The 26406-nt window shown below is 50.0% G+C and overlaps 1 protein-coding gene across 1 annotated transcript in view; it reads right to left on the bottom strand.

Moving 5' to 3' along the window:
- LOC136962894 (seizure protein 6-like) overlaps positions 1 to 26099 on the bottom strand; it is a 42693-nt gene extending 16594 nt beyond the window's left edge. The window contains exons 1-6 of the mRNA XM_067256793.1: positions 26078 to 26099; positions 25267 to 25965; positions 24586 to 24737; positions 9738 to 9930; positions 1377 to 1562; positions 416 to 584 (exon numbers count right to left, since the gene is read on the bottom strand). Of these exons, the coding sequence (XP_067112894.1) occupies positions 416 to 584; positions 1377 to 1562; positions 9738 to 9930; positions 24586 to 24737; positions 25267 to 25965; positions 26078 to 26099 (1421 nt within the window). The remainder of the gene's footprint in view (positions 1 to 415; positions 585 to 1376; positions 1563 to 9737; positions 9931 to 24585; positions 24738 to 25266; positions 25966 to 26077) is intronic.
- Positions 26100 to 26406: the final 307 nt, after the last annotated feature.

Genomic DNA, 26406 nt, shown 5'->3' with positions numbered 1-26406 from the left:
ACACCACACACACACTCACCTACAACACCACACACACACACTCACCTACAACACCACACACACACACACACTCACCTACAACATCACACACACTCACTCACCTACAACATCACACACACTCACTCACCTACAACACCTTGCACACACACACACACACACACACACACACACACACACACACACACACACACACACACACACACACACACACAGGGACACACAGGGACACACACACACAGGGCAACACACACAGACACACACACAGACACACACACACACACACACACACACAGACACACACACACACACACACACACAGACACACACACACACACACACACACACAGGGACACACAGGGACACACACACACACACAGCGACACACACACACACACACAGACACACACACACTCACCTGTCGTCGTCCTCGGCCAGAGCCACCTTCTCAAAGTGCACATGCAGTCTGTGGTCGGGCGGGGCCTCCAGCACCCAGTGACACGTCAAGTTGTTGCTGTAGTTGCCGGGGAAACCGGGGGAGACGATGCGTCCAAATGTGGCGTTCTTGATCATCCCTCCACAGGAAGCTGGAGGGATGAGAGCAGCAGGAGGAGAGCAGGAGGAGGAGGGCAGGAGGAGGAGAGCAGGAGGAGGAGGGCAGGAGGAGGAGAGCAGGAGGAGGAGGGCAGGAGGAGGAGGGCAGGAGGAGGAGAGCAGGAGGAGGAGGGCAGGAGGAGGAGGGCAGGAGGAGGAGGGCAGGAGGAGAAGAGCAGGAGGAGGAGAGCAGGAGGAGGAGAGCAGGAGGAGGAGGGCAGGAGGAGGAGGGCAGGAGGATGAGAGCAGGAGGAGGAGGGCAGGAGGAGGAGAGCAGGAGGAGGAGAGCAGGAGGAGGAGAGCAGGGTCGGGGGAACACAGAAGAGGAAGTGAAGGGGAGGTATTACAGCTTTTCTCTGCTGTTTGTAATCAGAGACTAACAGACATGGACCACTGGCTCCCCCAGTCCAACAATCTAACACAGGTCAGTGGACTCACTGTGAAAACCCATGTTGGGGCTCAGAACAAATAAAGTTTAATGAAAGGAAAACAAACATTATTATAGTCTTACAAAGGCAAGGGCCTTTGAAAGAGACTCATTGAGCGAAAAAGGTGGACTCCACAGAGCACATAAACAACTCCACATTCACTTTTACGTTAAAGTATGCAAATGATCAAGGATTTGATTTAGTCTGAAACCACTTGAATGGTTGGGACAAGATAGAGAATGTAAGGAGGCAGGGTAGAGGTTGTATAGACTATAGAGGGTTTCTAGGGGCTGATAGAGGCCAGATGGAGGCTGGGTTGGGGAGAGCGTGTCAGGGAGGGAGCAGGGCGTCTCTTACCCAGGCAGCGGGGCGCCCGGCCACTCCAGTATGGGCTGGTGGCGTTACGGCAGGACAGCACGGCCGCGCCCTGCAGCTGATACCCCGTCACACACTGGAAGTACGCCTCACCCCCCGCGTGCAGGTGACTCACTGATACATCCCCATTAGCTGGCTCTTTGGGGAAGGAACAACTCAGCTCAAACACTGGGGGAGAGAGAGAGGGAGAGAGGGGGAGACAGAGGGAGAGAGAGGAGGGAGGGAGAGAGTGAGTGAGAGAGGGAGAGAAAGGCAGAGAGTGAGTGAGAGACCGAGCATGAGTGAGAGAGAGACAGAGGGAAAGGAGGAGAGGGAGAGAGGGAGAGAGAGAGGGAGACAGAGGGAGAGAGACAGAGGGAGAGAGAGAGGGGGGAGACAGAGGGAGAGAGACAGAGCGAGAGAGAGAAGGAGGGAGACAGCGAGTGAGTGAGAGAGGGAGAGGCAGAGAGTGAGTGAGAGACAGAGAGTGAGTGAGAGACAGAGGGAGAGAGGAGGGGAGGGAGACAGAGGGAGAGACAGAGGGAGAGAGAGGAGACAGAGGGAGAGGGAGAGAGAGAGGGAGGGAGGGGGAGAGACAGAGGGAGAGAGACGGTGACACCCGAAAATCAAATAATTAGTTGATTTAATGACATCCTTATTCCCTCCACACTGTTCAGTATATGCAGTGACTGGGTCAAGCACTGAGGTTTCTAGTTCTCAACTTGGGCAGTAAATATTAAACTGCAGCTGTTACACATAATCACAGTTTAAAAGTACATCTGCAAATAGGCTGTGGCATGTTTGCTGTTGCTTATGAAGAATTGGTGTGCTGTGACTGTTCAAGCGAGCACTCTGGTCTTTCACGGTGCAGGGCAATTGTCAAAGAGCAGCGAGCCCAGAGCAGTAAGATGAATGTGTCAAAGAGCAGCGAGCCCAGAGCAGTGAGATGAATGTGTTTCAAGCAGCCCTGTGTCCCTATCCCTGCTTCCAGTGAAGCTACACGGGATGTATGGTAGCAATCATTAGCTACCCTGGATGATGGATTGAGCTAACCATGTTGGTAATGGGGGCTATAAAACAGACCTTTCTGCCTGTCTGAGTGAGGTCCACTCTACTCTCCCTAGTCCATGCTCACCAACGCTAGCGCAGGCGAAGGCACAATATCCGGATATCTTTCACTATAGCCACAACGCTTTTTCGTTCTAAAACAAAGTCTACATTTATCATATTAGCCAGTCGGAATCACTGCTAGGCCCGCAGCACCGGAGCCGGGAGTGAAGGTTTTTACTGCAGACCGCCCACTGCTCTGCGTGTTTTAGTCAAGTCATGAATATGATTTGGGGAACAGTGGGGGTGGAAGTGAGCTGCTGGGTTGTGTCAACAAGCAGGTGGAAACGTTTCACACAACACTCTCCGTCTCCAACTCCCTCCTGCCCGCTGTAGCTTTCAACCAGCGCAGGGTCTCTCCACCCACAAGCGCAGGGTCTCTCCACCCACAAGCGCAAGGGCGGAGGGGCGGGTTGATCTCGGCGGTTGCCACAGTGCCTGACGGGGTATGCAGTGATTGAACGCGGGAGCATTAGACTGTCGATACATAAAACAGTTAAGCATTTCAAAACCCATTCAGACGATATAATCACCACCTTTTAAATCCCTCTCTCCTGATGGCTGAATATGAAAATCGACTTTAAAGCGCGGCAGTTTTATAGTCTGCTGCCGCCGACATGAGGCATTAAGGGAAGAGTACACTTTAGAAGGTTTGATAGCAGTCCTCCTCCCTGGCTGACAGAAGACATTTGGATATTAGTGCTGAGTGCAGAGGAAGCTCGTGCCCAGCAATCCAACTTCGCTAGAGCCACCGACCCGGCGCGGCCATGAACGGAGAGCAGGGAGGCTTTTCACACACGTCGATGTTTTTTTTCTCTTGGCATCGGATGATTAGGCCTCTCACTTCACACTTGCGTGGTATGCCGAGCTCGTAGGAAATCATGTCGTTTCTTTAACGCACTACAAGTGGTTAGACGGCAGTGTTGCAGTGAGCATTTGCAGCAACAACAGCTGTGATTTATTACTGTACATCCTCGTAAACCAGTACATAAGTCTCCAGACTGTAATAAGGCTTTACATCACCATTGCACCTGGCTCAGTGTATCATCAACTGTTCAAGAGGAAAACAACACAGGTAAACAGTCACTCACGCAGAACCACATCGTGTCCACCTGCAACTGTAAAGAACACAGAACTAAGCATACATGTTTTGCTGCATATGTGGAGCGATGGGTGGATGGATGGACAGATATGGATTGATAGATAGATGGATATAGATGGATGGATATAGATGGATGGATATAGACTGAGGGCTGGATGGGCAGATGACTACTGTACCTGCCACAGTATTCTCTGTAACCTTTCATAAATGGTATTTTAAGGGCACTCTCGACGTGCTTTAGGAGAACATGTGAAAGCAGACGTGAGCTGTTTAAAAACCGGAACACAAACGTAAATGTCATCTTGTCGATATATTGAAACATGAGTCCCACTGGAGGCCCTGAAGCAGACTGGCTGCCTGACTTTGTTCTAATCAGATGAATCAGGTGATTCTTCCTAACGAAGCCGCTCCAAAGTAAATCAATGAGATGGCTCAGGGAGGCCTGTCGCCCGAGGTCATCCATTCAGTTGCTAGTTTATCTCGGGCTCCACTGAGCCTAGTTATTGCTATTATTCTACCACCACTTCCTCCATCTCCACCCAGCTTGTGTGGTTGGGGGGTGCCGTGATGTGTGGAGCCAATCCCCTGAGGATTAAATTACATGGCGGCCTTCATTCCGTTGTACATGGTAGTGGGCCATAAAGTCTGATTGTTTTGCTATTACAAGTAATGACTCCACAGCCGGCCCAGCCAGGCAGATTAGCTGCTGGTAGAACCTGGGGGAACAGATGCTCTGCTGTCCTGACTTACACAAGAGGAGGAGAGGAGGAGGAGGAGCAGAGGAGGAGGAGCAGAGGAGGAGGAGAGGAGGAGGAGGAGAGGAGGAGGAGAGGAGGAGCAGAGGAGGAGAGGAGGAGGAGAGGAGAAGGAGGAGGAGAGGAGGAGGAGAGGAGGACGAGAGGAGGAGAGGAGGAGGAGGAGAGGAGGAGGAGGAGAGGAGGAGGAGAAGGAGGAGGAGAGGAGGAGGAGAGGAGGAGAGGAGGAGAGGAGGAGGAGGAGCAACTTGGCCTGTTATTTCACCTCAATTTATTGAACATTTGACCAATGGAAGGAGGAGGGGAGGAGGAGAGGAGGAGGAGGGGAGGAGGAGAGGAGGAGGAGAGGAGGAGGACAGGAGGAGGAGAAGGAGGAGGAGGAGAGGAGGAGAGGAGGAGGAGGGGAGGAGGAGAGGAGGAGGAGAAGGAGGAGGGGAGGAGGATAGGAGGAGGAGAGGAGGAGGGGAGGAGGAGAGGAGGAGGAGGAGGAGAGGAGGAGGGGAGTAGGAGAGGAGGAGGAGAGGAGGAGGAGGAGCAACTTGGCCTGTTATTTCACCTCAATTTATTGAACATTTGACCAATGGAATTGAGTGTTTAACCACATCAATATGAACACAACCCAGCAGCCCTGTGGTCAACCACTGTCTAGTGGACTCAAGACCGACTGAATACCTTTTTTGCAGAGACATCTTTATTGATCTTGGTTTAGGAGTTATGTTTCACAGAGATAGACTCACATCCAGTAGCTTTACAATCACGAGTCATTCTCTGGTAGTTCGCCGTACAAACAAACACTCAAATACTGTTTACTCACTCGTGTGTTGTGTGTGTGTGTGTGTGTGAGTGTGTTTGCTGCTTCATGTGTAATATAGAGGACAGGCTGTCTGTGGTGATGATACTGTATATGTCCAGGGTTAGGGTTAGGGTTAGGGTTAGGGTTAGGGTTAGTACTGTATATGTCCAAATTCCCTGTTCACACTTCGGCCATTAAATCATTTCTTTGTTTGCATGACAGAGTCTCCCTGGGTTTGCTTTGGGGAAGATTCGTCCTCCTCAGTCATAGTCTCATCGATGAGAACAACAATTACAGGCGAGGAGGGAGCTGTTCTTCAGCAGAGAGGAGGCTGGGGTAAAGAAGGAGTATCCACAGAGTCAGTCCCACCAGCAGCCCTGCTGTTGGTGGAGCCTGCCATCCGTCAGCCTGTCAGCACTGCCAGAGCATGCGCTTTAGCACTTATTAATTACCCAGAGCTGAAATCTATCTTTCTACAGATCTGTCTCTTTCTCCACGCCTGTCCCAGCCCATTTTTCACACCCCATTATACAAGACAAGGTGATATTGCGCGTAGCATGAAGATGAACACAATTGAAATATCTCAAGCAATCTAACCGATAGCCTTTGAAATCTGTAGGAAAAAGCTAAAGTAAGTGTCATGCTTCTAGTGAGTGGCAGATATGATATGAAATGATTAAACAGAAGCATCCTACATGATCTAAATGGCCTTCACAGTTGGGAGTTTGTGACCATTCAAAATCAGACCATTAATATAGAAATAATGATATCCAGCGTGACTGAGCGAAGAGCTGCATTAACATTCAGCAATTTAGAATAATTTTTTAAAAGCACTTTCATTCAGCTGCTTATATGGTTGTAGCATATGTGCAGTTATATTCCTAAACTCAAACATCCTTCCAGACTTAGACTCGCTGCATTAGTCTGTATTCCTAATGTGACAGCGAGCATTACTGTAATCTACTGACACCTCCTCCACATCCACACTGCAGCAGCATCCTGCAGCTGGACCAAATCTCTTCACTCCTCCATTACACTTGATATCAATTACAGTCGATGGAAAATCCCCGGCATCGAATCAGACACAAAGCCTCGCCGCTCGGGATGCCTTCAGCCTGCGTTGTGTTCCCTGTCTCCCTGACGCACAAACAAGGATCCCTGCTAGGGGATGTGGGGACTGCGTTCTCAGCTCAGCGTGAGGGGACAAATCCTTGGCTGCTGAGCCCAGGTCAGAGAGGCGCTGGGAGGAGCTGGGATGTGAGGCAGCAGAGCTGGGATGTGAGGCAGCAGAGCTGGGATGTGAGGCAGCAGAGCTGGGATGTGAGGCAGCAGAGCTGGCATGTGAGGCAGCAGAGCTGGGATGTGAGGCAGCAGAGCTGGGATGTGAGGCAGCAGAGCTGGCATGTGAGGCAGCAGAGCTGGGATGTGAGGCAGCAGGGTGGGGTGTGAGACAGCAGGGCTGGGATGTGAGGCAGCAGGAGACCCGGAGACCCTTCTCTTCCTCAGAGGCAGAGCAGACTGGTAGACGCGCGTCAAGTCATTTACGGAGCACAGCTTTTGTTTAATTGTCACGATGCTTGTTTACAGGGCCGGGTGTCTTTCCCACCTACCAAATGAGAGGAGGCTGGTCATGTCAGATGCTGTTTGCTGCTGCTGATGAACTGAGAGCAGATGCAGAGACGCTCACAAGAGCACAACAGCGGGTCACCTAGCCACCGCTCATGTCGAAGTCGATCTTTGATACAGGAACAAAAGCCGTCTCTCTCTCTCCTTCCCGAGTGTTGGATCACTGCCCGCCTTTCCTTTGAGGTCTGTTTGCTTTCAGTCTCCAGGGCACGGCTGCTGGGCTCCTATTTCTTTGTGAATTATTGAGAGACATACATCTTTAATGTTCGCTTTCCCCTCTGTTAAGCAGCATTGTGTGCTGCCCGTTCATCGGAGTTCACCTCCTTCACCAGTATTAAAAGTGAAACGAGGAGGAGTGCAGTGGAGCTGAGAGGAGAGACCAGCGCTAGAGACACTGCTTCATCACAGAGCAGCTCGGGAGGTCTGAGAGTAGAGACCAGCGCTAGAGACACTGCTTCATCACAGAGCAGCTCGGGAGGTCTGAGAGTAGAGACCAGCGCTGGAGACACTGCTTCATCACAGAGCAGCTCGGGAGGTCTGAGAGGAGAGACCAGCGCTGGAGACACTGCTTCATCACAGAGCAGCTCGGGAGGTCTGAGAGGAGAGACCAGCGCTGGACACACTGCTTCATCACAGAGCAGCTCGGGAGGTCTGAGAGGAGAGACCAGCGCTGGACACACTGCTTCATCACAGAGCAGCTCGGGAGGTCTGAGAGGAGAGACCAGCGCTGGAGACACTGCTTCATCACAGAGCAGCTCAGGAGGTCTGAGAGGAGAGACCAGCGCTAGAGACACTGCTTCATCACAGAGCAGCTCGGGAGGTCTGAGAGGAGAGACCAGCGCTGGACACACTGCTTCATCACAGAGCAGCTCGGGAGGTCTGAGAGGAGAGACCAGCGCTGGAGACACTGCTTCATCACAGAGCAGCTCGGGAGGTCTGAGAGGAGAGACCAGCGCTGGAGACACTGCTTCATCACAGAGCAGCTCAGGAGGTCTGAGAGGAGGGACCAGCGCTGGAGACACTGCTTCATCACAGAGCAGCTTGGGAGGTCTGAGAGTAGAGACCAGCGCTAGAGACACTGCTTCATCACAGAGCAGCTCGGGAGGTCTGAGAGGAGAGACCAGCGCTGGAGACACTGCTTCATCACAGAGCAGCTCAGGAGGTCTGAGAGGAGAGACCAGCGCTGGAGACACTGCTTCATCACAGAGCAGCTCGGGAGGTCTGAGAGTAGAGACCAGCGCTGGAGACACTGCTTCATCACAGAGCAGCTCAGGAGGTCTGAGAGTAGAGACCAGCGCTAGAGACACTGCTTCATCACAGAGCAGCTCGGGAGGTCTGAGAGGAGAGACCAGCGCTGGAGACACTGCTTCATCACAGAGCAGCTCAGGAGGTCTGAGAGGAGAGACCAGCGCTGGAGACACTGCTTCATCACAGAGCAGCTCGGGAGGTCTGAGAGTAGAGACCAGCGCTGGAGACACTGCTTCATCACTGAAGCAGAATGACCACTACACAAAAAACGGAACATTTCTAGTGGTAAGAGGAAGACAGGAACAACGTCCGCAGAGTGTTGTTGATCCATTAGAGCCCTCATCAGACCCCTGAGGGGGCCCCATCTGGCTCCTTCACCCTCACACCTCCACCCTCTCCATCCCTGCTCCACCTCCACCCTCTCCCTCTGTCTTCTGGTCCTGCACCCCCTCCCAGCTTGCCGGCAGCACACACAGCGACACGCAGACATTCATCAGGGCCAACGTTATAGTTTATAGAAATGGCTAAAGGCTTTTCACAAGGTGTGCTGTCAGGTGTTGCCTACAGCAGCAGCAGTGTTCATAGACACAGCATCAGATGTAAGATGTTTTGACAGTGTTCAAACAGTCCTATCAAGAACAGCTCCATGCCAATAAAAACACGTTCGTCAAATTGACAGGGTAAAAAATCTACTAGGGTGGAAATGTTATTTGTCATCTGTCAAGAGTCTTTCCAATCAGTTCAAAAGTGTTTGCAGCAGAGGCCACTCCTCTGGATCCCCCCCCATTTAGGTTCACAAGTGGAAGAAGCAGAGATGCGGGCAAGGAGCCGGGGCTGTACTCACCAGGAACTCCAGAGCCGAGCAGGAATGTGCTATTCCTGTGCAAGCCTGTCATAGTTCATTAGTTTAGCAGAGACAAAAGGAATTTGCCAGAATGGCGTGTTGTTTTTTCCCCTCTGTCTCTGGGTTGTCACATGAACAGCAGGTGTGATGAGGAAAAAGGGCAGCTGACAGCTCTGGAAATGTCTAATAGCACAATACTTCTCCATGTAATTACACCGTTGGATGACAGCGCTTGTCAGTTTTTAGGTTTACATGAGCATGCCGTGTTTACAAGTAACGGAAGCAATCAGCATAAAGACGCCGGGATAAAGGGATGCTGCTACATTATTGCACCAGGTTCACAAAGATGTACGTGCTAGCACATCCATGCTAGGTGTGAGGAGATGTGGAGGTGTTGCAGGTGTGAACAGGTGTTGCAGGTGTGGGCAGGTGTGAACAGGTGTGAACAGGTGTGGGCAGGTGTGGGCAGGTGTGGGCAGGTGTGGGCAGGTGTGAACAGGTGTGGGCAGGTGTGGGCAGGTGTGAACAGGTGTGGGCAGGTGTGGGCAGGTGTGGCCAGGTGTGAACAGGTGTTGCAGGTGTGGGCAGGTGTGGGCAGGTGTGAACAGGTGTTGCAGGTGTGGGCAGGTGTGGGCAGGTGTGAACAGGTGTGAACAGGTGTGGGCAGGTGTGGGCAGGTGTGGCCAGGTGTGAACAGGTGTTGCAGGTGTGGGCAGGTGTGGGCAGGTGTGAACAGGTGTGAACAGGTGTGGGCAGGTGTGGGCAGGTGTGGGCAGGTGTGAACAGGTGTTGCAGGTGTGGGCAGGTGTGGCCAGGTGTGAACAGGTGTGAGCAGGTGTGGGCAGGTGTGAACAGGTGTGGGCAGGTGTGGGCAGGCTAGCTGTCTCACCCTGGTAACGTAGCAGTAGTGACGCCCGCTCCGCTGGCCTCTGGCTGCGGTAATGGATGTTGATCTGGTTGCTCCAGCTGCGTAGCACCAGCCCCCTGGTCAGGACCGACTGGTTGGCCAGGACGGAGGGCTCCCGGCCACCCATGTCCTCCAGGGTCACCTGCTCCCCCTCGGACATGCTCGCGTTGAGCACCTGCCAACGCACAGAGGAGGGGATGCACGTTAAGAGGATGGAGAATCAAACATGCCAGGAATAGATGTCCACTGAATACCCCCCGTTCCCCCCCTCAATTCCCGTTAACAAGCTGCTGCAGGATGAGGTTCATCTACCCTGGCCTGCTGCTCTGTGCTGTGCTGGACGGAGGCTGGGATTGGGAAGGACTGCAGAGTTTGCCTGGATGGTTCCATGCATAGTTCATTTCACAGAAGCTTGGCTCATCCCTGTTAGTATTCAGCCCTGTCTGGGATGTGCCCTATAGTATCTGTAGTTAAAAATCGCTGTTTCTTTTCTCTGGTTGCCTGTCAGCCTCTCTGACAGCTGTGTTTAATCTCTTCAGGTTTGAACAGCAGAGGAACGGCCTGAAGGGCACTCCAGAGGATAGAAGGCTTCTCATGGCTGAATAATGGAGTTATGTCAATTTACACACACCTGATGCACTTTAAATGCCGAAACTGTGGAGGTCAGGTAAATGTGCTGTGGGTACAGTGGATTTCACAACAGCTGTGAAAAAACACAGATTAACCATCTCAAAAGATAAAGACAGGATCATCTGGAACAAGAGCAGATACAGGGTATCTCCTGCAAGCTGCCAGGGAGATGTGTGTCTGGGCCCGTAGCGGGGCTGGGCCCGTAGCGGGGCTGGGCCCGTAGCGGGGCTCGGCCCGTAGCGGGGCTGGGCCCGTAGCGGGGCTGGGCCCGTAGCGGGGCTGGGCCCAGAGAGGGAGGAGCGCCACAGGGAGGAGCGACACAGGGAGGAGCGACACAGGGAGGAGCGCCACAGGGAGGGGAGGAGCGACACAGGGAGGGGAGGAGCGCCACAGGGAGGAGCGCCACAGGGAGGAGCGCCACAGGGAGGAGCGACACAGGGAGGGCAGGAGCGCCACAGGGAGGAGCGACACAGGGAGGGCAGGAGCGCCACAGGGAGGAGCGCCACAGGGAGGAGCGCCACAGGGAGGAGCGCCACAGGGAGGAGCGACACAGGGAGGAGCGCCACAGGGAGGAGCGACACAGGGAGGAGCGACACAGGGAGGAGCACCACATGATCCTGGATCCTCTGTTATCGTCTCTGAAGGACACAGACAAAGACAGAGCTCTGGGCTGATTTCCTCTTTCTCTCTGTGTTCACACTCACAACGTTCTGCATTCATACAGCCCTTCACTGTGAGGACCTGCTGTGGATCATGTCATGTTTGCTCAGTTTTCATCTCATGACCAGAACTCATGTTAGTGGTTTTACCTCATAGCTGCGCTCATGGATGCCTTGTCTTGACATAGTGTTATTTGTATTTTTATATTGTGAACTTTTGTATTAAATCTAGTCTCTGGTACTGCAGTGGATTTGGTATGCGTCTGTCTCCACAGTGGACTCTCAGTTAAGACGTTTTCTAGGAAGAAGCTGGGCAGAATACAAAAGATTTAAGCCTTGAACTTATTTCCCCTCCTCATCTCTCTTCATTTCTGTCTTCCCCTCCCCCCTCCCCCAACTCCCCTCCCCCCTCCTACCCGTCTACTCCCCCCCCTCTGTCTGCCTTTCTTTCTTCTATTTTCTCTCCTACTTTCTCCTTCTGTGTCTATTGGTTTACATCTCTCTCTCTCTCCATCTCTCTCTCTGTCCATCTGTCTTTTTCCTCTCTCTCTGTCTCTCTCTCTCTCTTTGTCTCTCTCTCTCTCCCCCTGATGTGTCTCCATCTCCATTATTATGGATATTTGTTAAATCGATGAGAGACGTCTGACGTTCCTCCATGCCTGCCTCATACATATTTCAGACAGCATCTCTCTTTCCACAAAGCATCACAGCTTGTCTCGAGGTAAATGTCCAGCATTCCGGAATATTCCACAAGGGAAGTGGCTAAACGACAGCATGTCTGTCAGCGCTCCAGTGAGCCTGGTTGAGGAGTGGCACGGTAACATGATATCTGTTTGTTTCTTTATATTCAGAAGTTCTGGACTGGCAGGGTGAGGGAGGGTTCTGCCTTCTGAGGAACACAGAGGAGGAAACAGGGAATATACAGGAAACAGAGTAGAGAGAATTAAATGTTTTTAATTTAGATTGTTGAAAATCAGATTTCAACATCATCTGTTACAGCTAACAGAACATAAGCTGTTCTGTTGTAAGTCATGTGTAGTTCTTATCTGGGATCATCTCCCTTGTCTGTGGGCCTGAACAAAGCAGGGTTTTGTGGCTGTCAGGACGAACGTGGAGTGGACGGCATAAGCAGGAGATGATCCAGAGAATGTTCTGGATGTTCCATCTTGTGCCTGTCTTGTTTTGGGCCCTTCAGGATTGATGACCCGCTAACTCCAAATGACAGAGTGAAGGTCTAGCTGATTGCAGATTGAAAATAGAACCCAAGGTTGTAAACATGTACCCGGGCACTTCACTTAATTTATATTTTATATTGTATAGTACTGTTTAGATTTATTTAGACTGTTGTTCATGTTCAACTTTTTATATTTAAGATTCTTAAATGTTGACTGAAATGATGTTTTACTTTCATTCCTTACACAAATATATCTATCTTGGCATGGTTAGGGCTGGGTCAGGGTGCAGCTCAATGGCTGTTGGCATGGAAGCGGAGGAGTTGGCAGCTCTGACCTGTCCCTCCACACAGACACCGCTCTCCCCAGAGAAGAAGACTGACAGCAGGAAGTGACATGGGCAGATTGTGTGTCCACAGGGCCTTGTCACCTGTCACACACCCACACCTGTCAGCTGGACCAAGACCACATCCTGCTTCAGTTAGGAATCATCATCCACGTCAGGAGACATCAGGACCCTTATCTGCTGCAGCTCTGCAGTCAGTGCCCCGCAGGGACCACTGCTGCTCTCTCTCACACACACACACACACACACACACACACACACACACACACACACACACACACACACACACACACACACACACACACACCAACATATATACACACACACACACACATACACTCAACAATAGACACCAGGAGATAGGGACTCAAATCAACAACAGATATCATACTGTATGGGCTCAAATAAACCGAAAATTAATTCTTTGAGTTTGCTCTAAAAATGTAGCTATGTTTCCAAGAGTTGTGTAAAGAAAATAACAAATCACACATTCCACATATGTGGAATCCACATATGTGGTGGACAAAAAATACATTTGAACAATGTCAGCATGACTTTGCCATCTGTGAGGCTCATTAAGGAAAGGAAATAGCAACTATTGAAATTATATAGGACTTCCTGCTGGATAAGTGATGGCTGATTGGTGGTGTGGAAATGGGCTTGGATGTGTTCCATGTTTCTCTGTGAAAGATAGCAGGCGTGAATGAGGAGAGAGTGGTAGAAGGACGGGGGGGAGAGAGATTCTGAGTCTGACTGTGGTACGTAGTGTGGTGGTACGTATAAGCTTATAAACACGTACAGTAAATAAAGATAGAAATTTCAGAGTAGCTGTCCTGTATGTCCAAGGTCTGCATCTCTCCCCCCGCTCTCTCTCTTTCCAAGGCCTGCAACTCCCATCTCTCCCCCCTCTCTCTCGCTCTCTCTCTCTCTCTCTCTCTCTCTCTCTCTCTCTCTCTCTCTCTCTCTCTCTCTCTCTCCCTTACTCTCTCTCTCTCTCTCTCCCACTATCTTTCTCTCCCACTCTCTCTCTCTCTTGCCAAGGCCTGCAACTCCCATTCCTCTCTCTCCCACTCTCTCTCTCTTGCCAAGGCCTGCAACTCCCATTCCTCCCTCTCTCTCTCTCTCTCTCTCTCTCTCTCTCTCTCTCTCTCTCTCTCTCTCTCTCTCTCTCTAAGGCCAACCCACCCCCTCCCTTTCTCTCCCCTACATATCCTGCTCTTCCCTTTCTCTCTCTTCCTAATCTAGAGGAATCACTGTGGAGGGCACACATGGGGAATATTCTTCGTGCCACTCAGGCTGTTGTTTGGGACAAAGGAAGGAAGAGTCTGGAGCAGGCGAACTGAGCTTCATTCACACCTCCCCATTATAGCAGACAATGGCAGGATTCTGTTGCTGTTTGTGTGAATGATTATCAGAGTTGAACATTCACCTCTTCATAATCACCTCCCTCCCTTGCCTGCATGCAGGAGCAGGGGGTTCGGACAATACAGAGAAACTATCAGCTGCTGTTCAGAGCAGATCCAGACCGACTGGTGTCGGTGTTGTGGTGATTAGACTCTGCATTGTACATCATACACAGTCCAATAACAACATGTGCATTCTTAACACTGTCAAACAGGAACTGTCTCTGGTCTCAGCTTGGCACATTTAGTTCATAAATCCGCAAAACCCCGGAAACTGCATTTGGAAATGAATCGCTGACTCTCAAACTGGTCGCACCAGCGGTTAGGCAAAATAATTCAGTGAAATTGAAAGATAATTGTCAGACCAAACACTGAGCTCTCTCTCCAGGCTGTTACCTCCCTGAGGACCTCTTCCCTGTGGGGACAAGGCACAGCCGCCTGCTCAGCTTATTATGCAGTCATGGAATATGGATATGAAATGTGATTTCTGCATTATGAGCGATGGGCTTCTAGAGGTGTGTCTGCTGAGGTCTTGAGGTGTGGAGCAGCTGCAGTAGTGATTTGTACATTCCTGTTTCCCAGCATGCTACTTTCTCCTCCTCATCATGCCTCATGATGTCCTAGGTGAGACAGACTGAGAGGACAGCTCGTTCCAACAGACACCTCCGCTCACTTGTTTCTATGACAGCAAGCCAGGTGCCAGAGCAATTAGTGTCACCTGAGAGTGTCCCTCTGGGGAAGGGATGGCCCACGAAAAACTCATCTCAGCCGAGCCCCGACACCCTAAAAAGCTCATCAGGATCAGACAGACCTCCTTTATGTGCTGCCGCCCCGGAGGCGTGGAATGAAAGGGCCACCTCGTCTCATCTCAAGTTCATTAAAGCTACCGTGCCTTCTCTGGCCTCCATTACATGAGCTGGTCTGGTTTCATACTGTGGGCTGGTGAGAGGAAGGATGGAGGAAGGAAGGGAGGGAGGAGGAGGGGAGGAGGAGGAGAACAAGAGAGGAGGAGGAAGGGGGGAGGGAGGGAGAGGGCACAGTGCTGGCTACTAGACCTCTTCTTAACGTGCTAAAGCTAATTGCGTGTTGTCATCCAGCTTTGCATGCATAATGAAGGTCATGATGGTAATATAGCAGGGATGACTATCAGGAAAGTGTGAAAAATAGGTTTGTTAGAAAAACTCATAAAACTCTGGAATCTTATCGTGACACATGGATCTTTGTATATATTTTTTCTTATATAGATGATCTATATTTATAGATATATCTATCTATATACAGAGAGTGTAGAGATATATCTATCTATATACAGAGAGTGTAGAGATATATCTATCTATATACAGAGAGTGTAGAGATATATCTATCTATATACAGAGAGTGTAGAGATATATCTATCTATATACAGAGAGTGTAGAGATATATCTATCTATATACAGAGAGTGTAGAGATATATCTATCTATATACAGAGAGTGTAGAGATATATCTATCTATATACAGAGAGTGTAGAGATATATCTATCTATATACAGAGAGTGTAGAGATATATCTATCTATATATCCATCATGGAACAACAGGCAGACAGTTCCCATACAGCATGCCTCTCCGCGTCAGGGTCAATGTCTAACATATTTATCCCCCTTTGTCAGATCCAGAGGAATTAAAAGGAGAGTGCTGAAATCGATAGAGCAATTCTCCCTGCATGGGGAGAGGCCTGTGTGTCAGCCATTGGCGATGTTTATTAACATGAGTATTGATTGGAGACAGAGAGCCCAGGGTCTACGAGGCCCAGTCAGCCGGTAGCAGAAGCCCCTCTCTGTCACATCCCAACCATCACTTCATGTCATCGGACAATTTCAAACCACAAGGTCAAGGTGATGTATTCTCTACAGACAGCTGTTTAGCACCCAGCTGGTCCTTTCAATACCAGGCTTTCAATAGCACCTCTACGTGCCATGACACCCTACAAACTCTATAAACTCGGAAGACATGAGATGTCAACTACTACCATTAAAACATCCAGTGATTTACCACTTTTATTTATTTATTGTTTACTTTTTTTTACACCTGGAGCTATCTACCACATAGGAGGGACAGACCAATACTGATTTTAATTGGTCCCTGTTTACAATAATACATCCCAGTGTGCTTGGCGATCAGGTAGAGGTAGAGGCTTGATGAAGGAGGGGGAAAGAGAGAGAATGAGGGAGAGAGAAAGAGAGAGGGAGAGAGGGAGAGGGTGATAAAGGGGGGGAAAGAGAGAGTGAGAGAGGGAGAGAGGGAGAGGGTGATGAAGGGGGGGAAGAGAGAGTGAGAGAGGGAGAGGGTGATGAAGGAGGGGGGAAAGAGAGAGGGAGAGGGTGATGAAGGGGGGGGAAAGAGAGAGAGAGATAGGCTGGTGAGTAGGACTAATCGGAGTGTGATAGTGAGATGATATCAGCACATGCTGACCTCAGCTGCTGTGAGATATCCCTCTCTCTCTCCTCTCCTCTCTCCCCTTTCCTCTCTCTCCTCCCTCTCCTCCCTCTCCCTCTCCTCCCTCTCCCTCTCCTCCCTCTCCCTCTCCCTCTCCCTCTCCCTCTCCCTCTCCCTCTCCCTCTCCCTCTCCCTTTCCCTCTCCCTCCCTCTCTCTGCTCTGAATGATACTGCCTCCCAGCTAATGGAAAATGGAATTTCTCCAAAACCAGGCTTTGTGACTCCACTAGAAATTGACCACGTACAGTTTCCCTGGAGAACGAAAAGCTTCAAAGACTATTCTTGCTCTCTACACACTCAACTATCTCTCATATCCCTCTCTCCCTCTCTCCCTTTCTCCTTCTCTCCATCTCAACTGCTTGCCCACTCTCCCTCTCTTCTTCTCTCCTACTCTCCTATTCACCCCCCCCCCCCCCCCCTCTCTCTCTCTCTCTCTCTCTCTCTCTCTCTCTCCCTCCCTCCCTCCCTCCCTCCCTCCCTCTCTGCGTAATCAGCAGGGGCAGGAGCACGGGCTGTATGAAGAGCAGATTTGAGAGTCCGGAGGACAGAAGGCTGTCCCACATGACGACCCCTTGAGAACAGGGCAGCGGACCAGTGAGGGGGGGGGGAGGGAGGGAGGTATCACAGCCAGCCAGGTGGCCTGCTGGAGAGCTGATAGCTACAGGGCTTATTTGATCAAACAAAAACACAACAACTCCTGGATGGATGTGGAACAGTTCAGTGGCACAGCTCTGGAAGCACTCGTGTGAACCCTGACACCATGACAGCAACCAGAGGAGCTGGCTTTGGAAGAGAGGTAGCGTGGGAAGATAGTACAAAGACTCTCTGAATAAAGCTACAAATACTGACAACATCCCACTACTTCTTGAGAAGCAGCACCTTTGCACCAGTGTTGGAATGGGTGATCAACAGTCATGTAAATAACTCTCCTCCCAGACAGAATAAAATAGTGCATGCAAAGCTGTTGGTTGAGTCACAGAGGTTAGACAGCCGGCTAATTGCAGTCAATTCCTCTGATAGATCGTCTCTGGCCCCCTGCAGCTGCTGATGGGAACGCTGAGAGGAGCGTTGACCGAACACAGGAGAGGTCTGCCTGTGATGAGGAGCCCCTCCCTCCTCTCCAGCAGGCTGTGTTGATAGAGAGGGTCACCGGGTCCAGGAGGGCAGATCAGGGGGCTGTTTGGAAACCGAGTGGTTGTCTCAGTCGATACACCTCAGCGTAATTAGGGTGGGGCGGCTTCATGAATCCTAATGATGACGCCCGGTCCTCTCCTCTCTCTTCTTCCCTCTCTCCTGCATCCCCCTCTCCTCCCTCCCCCTCTCCTCCCTCCCCCTCTCCTTCCTCCCCCTCTCCTGCCTCCCCCTCTCCTCCCCCTCTCCTGCCTCCCCCTCTCCTCCCCCTCTCCTTCCTCCCCCTCTCCTGCCTCCCCCCTAACCCTAACCCTATCTAACTTCTGGAGGTGAAACACGACTCTACGTGACATGCAAATAATACATGAGGTAACAGGGTATTAGTTGTGTTTCTATGTATATTAGAATGTCAGAGAATTAATTCCCAGTTTGTAATCGTCATGGTAAAAATACAATGTCAGTAAAGTAATTGTAAAGCCGTGGCTGAGCGCTGTGTGAGAGTGTTGGGGAGTTCAGGCTCCTGTGGAGGAGGGTACTGCTGTTGAACTCCAGGACGGCTCACTGGGCTGGGCAGAAGCAATCAGTCTCCACAAGCTGCAGCCAAGACTCATCTCTTCTCTGCTGCTTACCTCCAGCCAGGATGAAGAGGAGATTAGTGTCGTCAAGATTAAAACGACTCTCTGAACGAAAGGGGACAGGCTAAACGAAAGGCCGAACAAAACTATCTCTCTGTCTCTCTTTCTCTCTATATACTATATACATATATATATATATATATATATATATATATATATATATATATATGTAAATACATTATGGATGTGTATATATAATAATTTTGACTATGAATCTTTTTGTTGAATGTAGGGATTTATTGTATTGCAAGGACTTCACACAGCCTGGGATATTATCCCAGGCTGAATGCTGAAATGTGTCTGCTGTTATTCTAAAGAGACGGGTTGGGATGTTATGGTGCTCCTTCCATACAGTTGATCGAACTATCCCACCTCAGAGTGAAAGAGGTTTTTTTTACTGCTCAGTTCAGACATAAATCCAGTTGGACCATAATAAATTCAAAACAGCTCAATAGCAATTTGTGAAGGCATGTTCTGGAATATCAATGCTCATTACTGGTGGGATTCTATTAGTCTGACAAGGCTTTGCTTGACAACAGACAGACACAGTCAGTGTCTGGAGTCGACTGGGGCTTCAGGGAACTGGCTGTATCAGCACTTGCAATAGAACAATTACGAAGAGGGCTCAAAAGAGCCAAAATCTATACAATCTTTAGCCGGGGAAATAAGTATCCTTTCAGATGGGGGCTATCTGGATGAAGTGGACTGTAGCAGGGAGAGATAGTGCAGACAGACTGGGGAGGTGGAGGGTGGGGAGGTGGAGGGTGGGGAGGTGGAGGGTGGGGAGGTGGAGGGTGGGGAAGTGGAGGGTGGGGAGAAGTTGATCCTGTGCAGTGTGTGGTGCAGATAGCTCCCTGAATCACTTATCTGGAGGAAGCAGCAGAGAGAGGAAGGAGAGCCTGGAGAGGAGGAAGGGAGGGGGGAAGGAGGGAGGGGGAAGGAGGGAGGGTGGAGGGTGTGGGCATGTTAGGGCTGTCCTTCTCCATCTTCATGAAGAGAGACCCATGTCCAGAGGTCAGACAGATCCTGATCTCAGCGTGGAAGGAAGAGATAGCGAGGCCAAGAAGAAAATGTGATCAGACTGCCCGCTCATGTGTCCTTCACAGCCAGCTCAGTCAGTCTGTCAGATCGTGGATGGTTATCAGGGTGGTTATCAGGGTGGTTATCAGGGTGGTTATCATGGTGGTTGTCAGGGTGGTTTTCAGGTCTGGTCCGTGTGTCAGAGGGCAGAGTTATCAGGCAGAGAGGCGGGCTCAGGAGGCCGAGGAGAGGAAGAGAGCTCGCTCTCTCTCAGGTCCACTTTGTGTTCTGTGAGTACAGAGCTGACAGGAAAGTCCATTTGTTTAAGTAAATGGAAGACGGGAGACATGACGTCAAACATCTCAGATGATAAATCCCAGCAGCAGTTTCACTCAATCACAGTTCCGTCCGGACAAGGCAGTCGCAGACCAGCCCTGGGCTGCAGGCTCGGCCTGTGTGAAGGGAGGGGCACTGATTAAAATGAAAGGGAAATATACGCATGTATAGAATACATTATTTCTGTGTGCGTGTTTGTGTATATATGAGCATGCATGCATGTCATGCGTGTGTGTGAGTGTGCGTGTGTTTGGTGTGTGTGTGGTGTGGGTGGGTGTGTGTGTGGTGTGTGTGAGGTATAGATTTTTATAACTACAAGTAGAAGGCTCATCCTAGTATAAGTCTGTGTTGTATTTGATCAAATCAATGTGTTCTTGTGTGTGTGTGTTCCTACCACTTTATACGTGTGTGTGTGTCTGTGTGTTCCTACCACTTTATACGTGTGTGTGTGTCTGTGTGTTACTACCACTTTATATGTGTGTGTGTGTCTGTGTGTTACTACCACTTTATATGTGTGTGTGTGTGTGTGTGCTTCAGTGTGATTCATTGATTTCCTTACCAAGGAGAAGAGTAATTACATCCTGCTTGCGGTCCACTGTAAACATGACTGAATGAGAAGTTTGTGGACTCGTGAGGTCTCAGAGGACAAACCGTTCAATTATTAACCAGACAAGAGAGATGGACCCATCGAGCTGCAGGAGAGGATTATGGAAACATGGCTCTGTCCAAAACACATGCTTCAACCTCCAGACCTGCTTGTAGCCTCAACTTTCCCCAACAATACTCCTCTTAGCAATCACAGCAGACTCCTGTTTGACCTGCACAGATTGATCTTGTCGTCCGGTAGAAAACACTGCAGATGATTAGAGAGTGGATTGCACACGCCTCCAGTCAATCTCTATCAGCAGTAAGAGGAGAGAGTACAGCATTTGTCTTCAACAAGCTTCTCTCTCCCTCAGAGCTGAGCGATAGATCTGTCTCACCATGTCTGAGGGCAGAGCCTGATGTTAGTGTGTGTGCACCTCGTAGCCAGCACACGCCAGCACAAGCCAGCACACGCCACCACACGCCAGCACACGCCAGCACACTGACGGGCCACATCAGATTCTGTCCTATCTACTGTGGACACAGTGGTTTGTGTATAAGAAGTGTGTGTGTGTGTCTGTTTGTTTGTGCATGCTTTGAGCTTCATTAACCTTAGGGTATATCTCAAACCCAAAGGAAACAGTGAGAGGAATACACACACAAACTCAAACAAACTCCCTTCTTCTTGACTTATCTTCCCCTCCAGAGCCAGACAGACAAAGCGTTCTCATTTCAAAGTTTAACAGTAAATGAGGTGTTTGGAGAATTTGAAATTCAAGGGAATGGGCATGCTGGCACAGTTAATTTGTGGATATTTCTACGAGACAGGCAGAAAACCCAGACAGTAAACATGCAAAACCATCTCTGTGTTTGTCAACCAACTTCATGAACTTATTTTTATGGGTAAGCCTTTTTTTATTCTAAAAACAAACCATGACCCATTTTTCAAGGCTGTTGATTCATGTAGGTCTATACTCAGCATAGCTCCATCGAAGTAACAACAACCATGCTGACTTTACCAATTCTCAAACTGAGATTGTCCTCCAATTACAGAGATGGAGCAAGACGAAACTACTGCCTTCAGCAATCCAGCAGCATCCAAGCACTTTCCTCAATTGCTGCTTGTGAATCCATCAAACAGCTACCTTGGACTTCCCCAACAGCTTTGAAGTTCTACCCCAAAAACGTTTCTTGCCATGTTAAAGCTTAGTGCAGAAACCTGGAAGGAACTTGGAAGGAAATAGATTCAATTCACCATCCCCCTCCAAGATTCAGGATTTAATGCATTTAATCCATGCAACTAGCCAGCAACTCCAATAATAGCTTTTGGGTTTCAAAGTCCGACAGCAATACTTTAGTGAGAGAAGAGTCAGAGAGAAGGGTCAGAGAGAAGAGTCAGAGGGAAGAGTCAGAGGGAAGAGTCAGAGGGAAGAGTCAGAGGGAAGAGTCAGAGGGAAGAGTCAGAGGGAAGGGTCAGAGGGAAGAGTCAGAGGGAAGAGTCAGAGGGAAGAGTCAGAGGGAAGAGTCAGAGGGAAGAGTCAGAGAGAAGGGTCAGAGGGAAGAGTCAGAGGGAAGAGTCAGAGGGAAGAGTCAGAGGGAAGAGTCAGAGAGAAGAGTCAGAGGGAAGAGTCAGAGGGAAGAGTCAGAGGGAAGAGTCAGAGGGAAGAGTCAGAGGGAAGAGTCAGAGGGAAGAGTCAGAGGGAAGAGTCAGAGGGAAGAGTCAGAGGGAAGAGTCAGAGAGAAGGGTCAGAGGGAAGAGTCAGAGGGAAGGGTCAGAGGGAAGAGTCAGAGGGAAGAGTCAGAGGGAAGAGTCAGAGGGAAGAGTCAGAGGGAAGAGTCAGAGAGAAGGGTCAGAGGGAAGAGTCAGAGGGAAGAGTCAGAGGGAAGAGTCAGAGGGAAGAGTCAGAGAGAAGAGTCAGAGGGAAGAGTCAGAGGGAAGAGTCAGAGGGAAGAGTCAGAGGGAAGAGTCAGAGGGAAGAGTCAGAGGGAAGAGTCAGAGGGAAGAGTCAGAGAGAAGAGTCAGAGGGAAGAGTCAGAGGGAAGAGTCAGAGGGAAGAGTCAGAGAGAAGTTCTGTATCATCCAGGGAATCTGAGACCAAAGGAGGACGTGTTTACAGTCAAGTGTTTACAGTACCAACGTTCTGCCGGTAGTTCAATATAAGGGTTCTATTTCAGGGTTTTCTTTCATATTGTAGAGAAAGATGAAAAGATGAAGAGATCTCATAGGTGAAGTGCTCACACAGATGGGAGATCTAGTTGATTTGCCTTTCTCATAATTTTTATAATCAAATCTTTTTTTTGTAAAAAAAAGGAAAAAGGAAAAAGTCACACATAGAACTGCACCTAAACCCACAAGAAAGACAAGATAAAACCCAGTAAATCTGAAAAAATAAAAATACTAATGTTTGGTTTTATGAATAGGCTGATCCAGAAGTTCAGCATGAGAGGAAATGGATGCTCTCACCCTAACCACGGCTTAGACACACACAGCCTGACCTTGCTACCTTTGTAGTCAGCATGAGCTGAAGGTGCCCTTTGCAGGACTCTGGATCTCTCAGTCTCTCAGCCTGAAGGGTTACATCTCAATAATAGACATGTTTCACCAACAGAAACACACAAGGTCGTTTTCTCAACACATAATTCAAAGCTTGACAAAGACCAACAGCGTTCAGCATGGCCCTGGAGAACAGAACCGTCTCTGCTGAGGTCTGAAGGACGAGGGTCTGACTGCCGTTGCCACAGCAGAGGGCATCAGCTCAGCTGCCAGGAGCTCTTCAAACAGAAAGAACCACCAAGTCTACTAACTTATATGAATTTGTGCATTTAGTAAAGTCAGCATTATAAGAAGGAGGATAACACATACCTTGTGAGAAACTTGAGACAGCTGGGACATGACTGGGACATGGCTGGGACATGGCTGGGACATGACTGGGACATGGTGGTGACGTGACTGGGACATGACTGGGACATGGCTGGGACATGACTGGGACATGACTGGGACATGGTGGTGACGTGACTGGGACATGACTGCGACATGACTGGGACATGGCTGGGACATGGCTGGGACATGATTGGGACATGGTGGTGACGTGACTGGGACATGACTGGGACATGACTGGGACATGATTGGGACATGGTGGTGACGTGACTGGGACATGACTGAGACATGACTGGGACATGGCTGAGACATGACTGGGACATGTAGAATTTAATTCAATTCACTTTAATAATCCCATAATACCAAAGGACATTCAAGCCGAAACACCTAAATGTAGAGGTGGCAACTAGTCAAAGAATCACTGTAAAAAAACTAAAACTGAAAAAGAATTTATCCACCAACTCAACTGTAAGTTCTGGTATGTGTTATTTCCTCTGTCAGGGACAATTTGTCCATTTGTGAAAACATATCATCTCTGTAGGTTTACCTGCACTCAAATTGACAATATAATTTTTCCACCCACACTGGTATCTAAAATGAGTTTCCAGCATTGAATAGCTAATCAAATGTAAGTGGAATTTCACCAGTCGTGATTTAAATCTCGTGGTTCTTCATTGTCAGAGAACACTTATCCCTGTGAAAACCACAAACAAGCCTGAATTGAAGTCCGCTCGAATTTTGCAAAACACGCTGCATAAAACGTCCCGGTTACTGCTAGCATTCCTGAGTTTTGGCTGGACACCATATTCTATCTGTGATTCTTCTTTTCGTTTATTTATTTTACTTTTTAACAGGGATGTAAGTGGACCATTATGACATGGCGTCAGAGAGGAGAGCATCGTGTGGTCCCGGCTGCTGCCTGCGGCGGCGTGATGATCTTGGCGAGGCTGTCGACGCGACAGGCGAGGGATAACAGGTCCGCCTGGATGAGATGAACCTCAACAAGGAAACAGGCGAATGAGGGCCGCCGCTGAATTCACTCATCTCCATCCGAGCTCAAAAGGTTTTCAGGACCTAACGTGTTGCTTGACGGTTACATTTTCTGTCTGGAGTTTTAGTTTTAAAGTATTGCTGCATCTGCCATCCCAGACCTTGTAATGACACAAACAGCCTCCTCTGATGCAGATGACAGGGTTATTTGTTTCTGAGCCGTTGTGTGTGTGTTATTTTCAGATTCTAACCATTGCATATCTCATTAGCACAGGCTGCTGAAAATAGCAGCAAGGTGTTTAGATGCTCCATCAGATTGTCTGGCTCCCAGGACAGCCATGATTACTCAGTAGATAATTAGGTTAACTCAAGGTAGAAAAGTACGGTAAATGTCTGGAAATTCTGCTGCAAACGCAGTTTTTTACCCCCGTTAACCCAGCACTTATGAGGACAAATCTACACAAAAATAGAACTCTTCTGAGAGTTAAGTCAGACAAATAAAACTGTGGGTGCATCAGTGTGGTGTGTAGAGGACAGAGGGCCAGGGAGCAGCCTGGTTCACCATCACCGACCTGTACTTCAATCCCGTAACCCAGATAGACGGTCACGACGTAGGTGCAGTCCACTCCAGACTCCACCCTGGCTCCAGACTCCATCCTGGCCGCAGGGTGATGAGGAATCTCGACGTAGCCTTCGGGGTCGCTGAAATTCACACTGCAAGGACCTGACACAGATGAACAGAAAGAAGATAAGTGATTCCCTGTGCCAGCCTGCTGATGTAGCCCTGACAGCCCATCTGTGTTCCAGTGCCCCCTAACCCTCTCATTAACTCCCCAGGTTCTCTCTCCCCTGGCTGGGATCAGGCTGGCTGGCTGGCCCCTGGCTGTGGAGGAGCAGACAGCGTAGCCAGGAGAGATCAGGTGGACTAAGCTCGCTATATTGGCTTGCCGCATGAGCGGGTCCTTTATCCTCAGTGGAGGGTGTGATGGAGAAGTCAGGATGCAAGGATGAACAGGACTGATACGACCCAGCGCTCATCCTCACTGACCAGCTTGACTGACCCACAAACGGGAGTAAACACCAGGAGAGGGGTCAGTCAAGCACAGAGGCTTGGATATCAGATGGAGAAGGTACAAAAACGACCTCTATCAGGACTGTGTTACAAAACAACCCAGTGAACCCAGCGTTGACTGTCATAGGTTATAGAGCACGTGCATGCTTCCAGTGGCTTCCAGAACATCAAGCCAGCTCACCTGCCATGTGCATGGTGGTGATGGTGGAGGTGATGATGGTGGAGGTGACGGTGCTCCCCTCATCCCCCTCTCCTGATGGGGTCAACTTTCTGGACACGCCTGTGTTGTTCTTCAGCCCCTGCCCATCTCCCTTCACATCCACCACTGAGGTGGTCAGAACAGTGGCTGTGGCTGTGGTCTCCACGACATCTTTAACCTCAAAGGCGGGACCAGTGGCACTGTGGCTGTTCCCCGTGGCGACAGTGGTCTTGGTGACAGGGGTGGTTGACTCGCCCCTCTCCTCCCCCCGCTCCCTATCCTTGGAGAGCTTCTTCTGGGCCAGGGCCAGAGCTGCGGTGGGGCCTGGGGGGGTCAGGGGGGTGGTACCGGCCACGGTGGAGGTGGTGGCGATGTCGGAGAAGGCAGGGGCATCTTCGTGGGGCACCCCAGGGGTGGAGGGCCCCCCCTCCTCCAGGGCGGAGTAAGAGCCGGGCACGGTGGGGCTGAAGAAGTGCTGCTCTCCCTGGAAGTCCTTGGTGAGCAGGGCCTGCTGCAGCCTCAAGCCCCGGAGGCCGGGGTGGTGGTCGGGGGCGTTGAGGGGCGGAGCCGTGGTGAAGGGCTGGGCCTCGCCCTCCTGGTCCGGGGTGGGGTTGTGTGTGAACACCACGGCGCCTGAATCCACTCTCTTCTGGCCCACTGCATTTCCTCCTTGGTCAGACACTGGGACGGGGAGGAAAAACACACACAAAATAATGTGTTAATCGATTCACAGCAAATGAAGCTGAGTACTGCAGGAGACTCCGCAAAGGCAGGCCAAGGAAACGCCCCTTACCATAGCAGACCATCCACACCATATATGATTTGAATAGAAGGTTAAGTACTTTGGCTAGTGAGGAAATAGAACAATTACTGCCATGATTAACTAACTACCACTATAGAGAACCACTATGAAAGGCCCTCAGAAAGCCCATTATGTGGAGAAAAACGAAAGATTGAAGCTCTGATAAATCATTGAAATGGGCTACCTTTCCTCCACTTCTCTCCAATTAAGTGAAGCAAAGATTTCACCCTGAATACCTTGTGATTACCAGACACTAGATGAAACGGTCTGAAAAGGGAATATCATTCCCTCCTGCAGTGAGAGGTGCAATCAGTCTGTCC

The sequence above is a fragment of the Osmerus mordax genome, chromosome 19 (assembly GCF_038355195.1).
Source record: "Osmerus mordax isolate fOsmMor3 chromosome 19, fOsmMor3.pri, whole genome shotgun sequence".
NCBI classification, from domain to species: Eukaryota; Metazoa; Chordata; class Actinopteri; order Osmeriformes; family Osmeridae; genus Osmerus; species Osmerus mordax.
The sequence above is the reverse complement of the archived record's forward strand: the minus strand, read 5'-3'. Positions and strand labels throughout refer to the sequence as shown.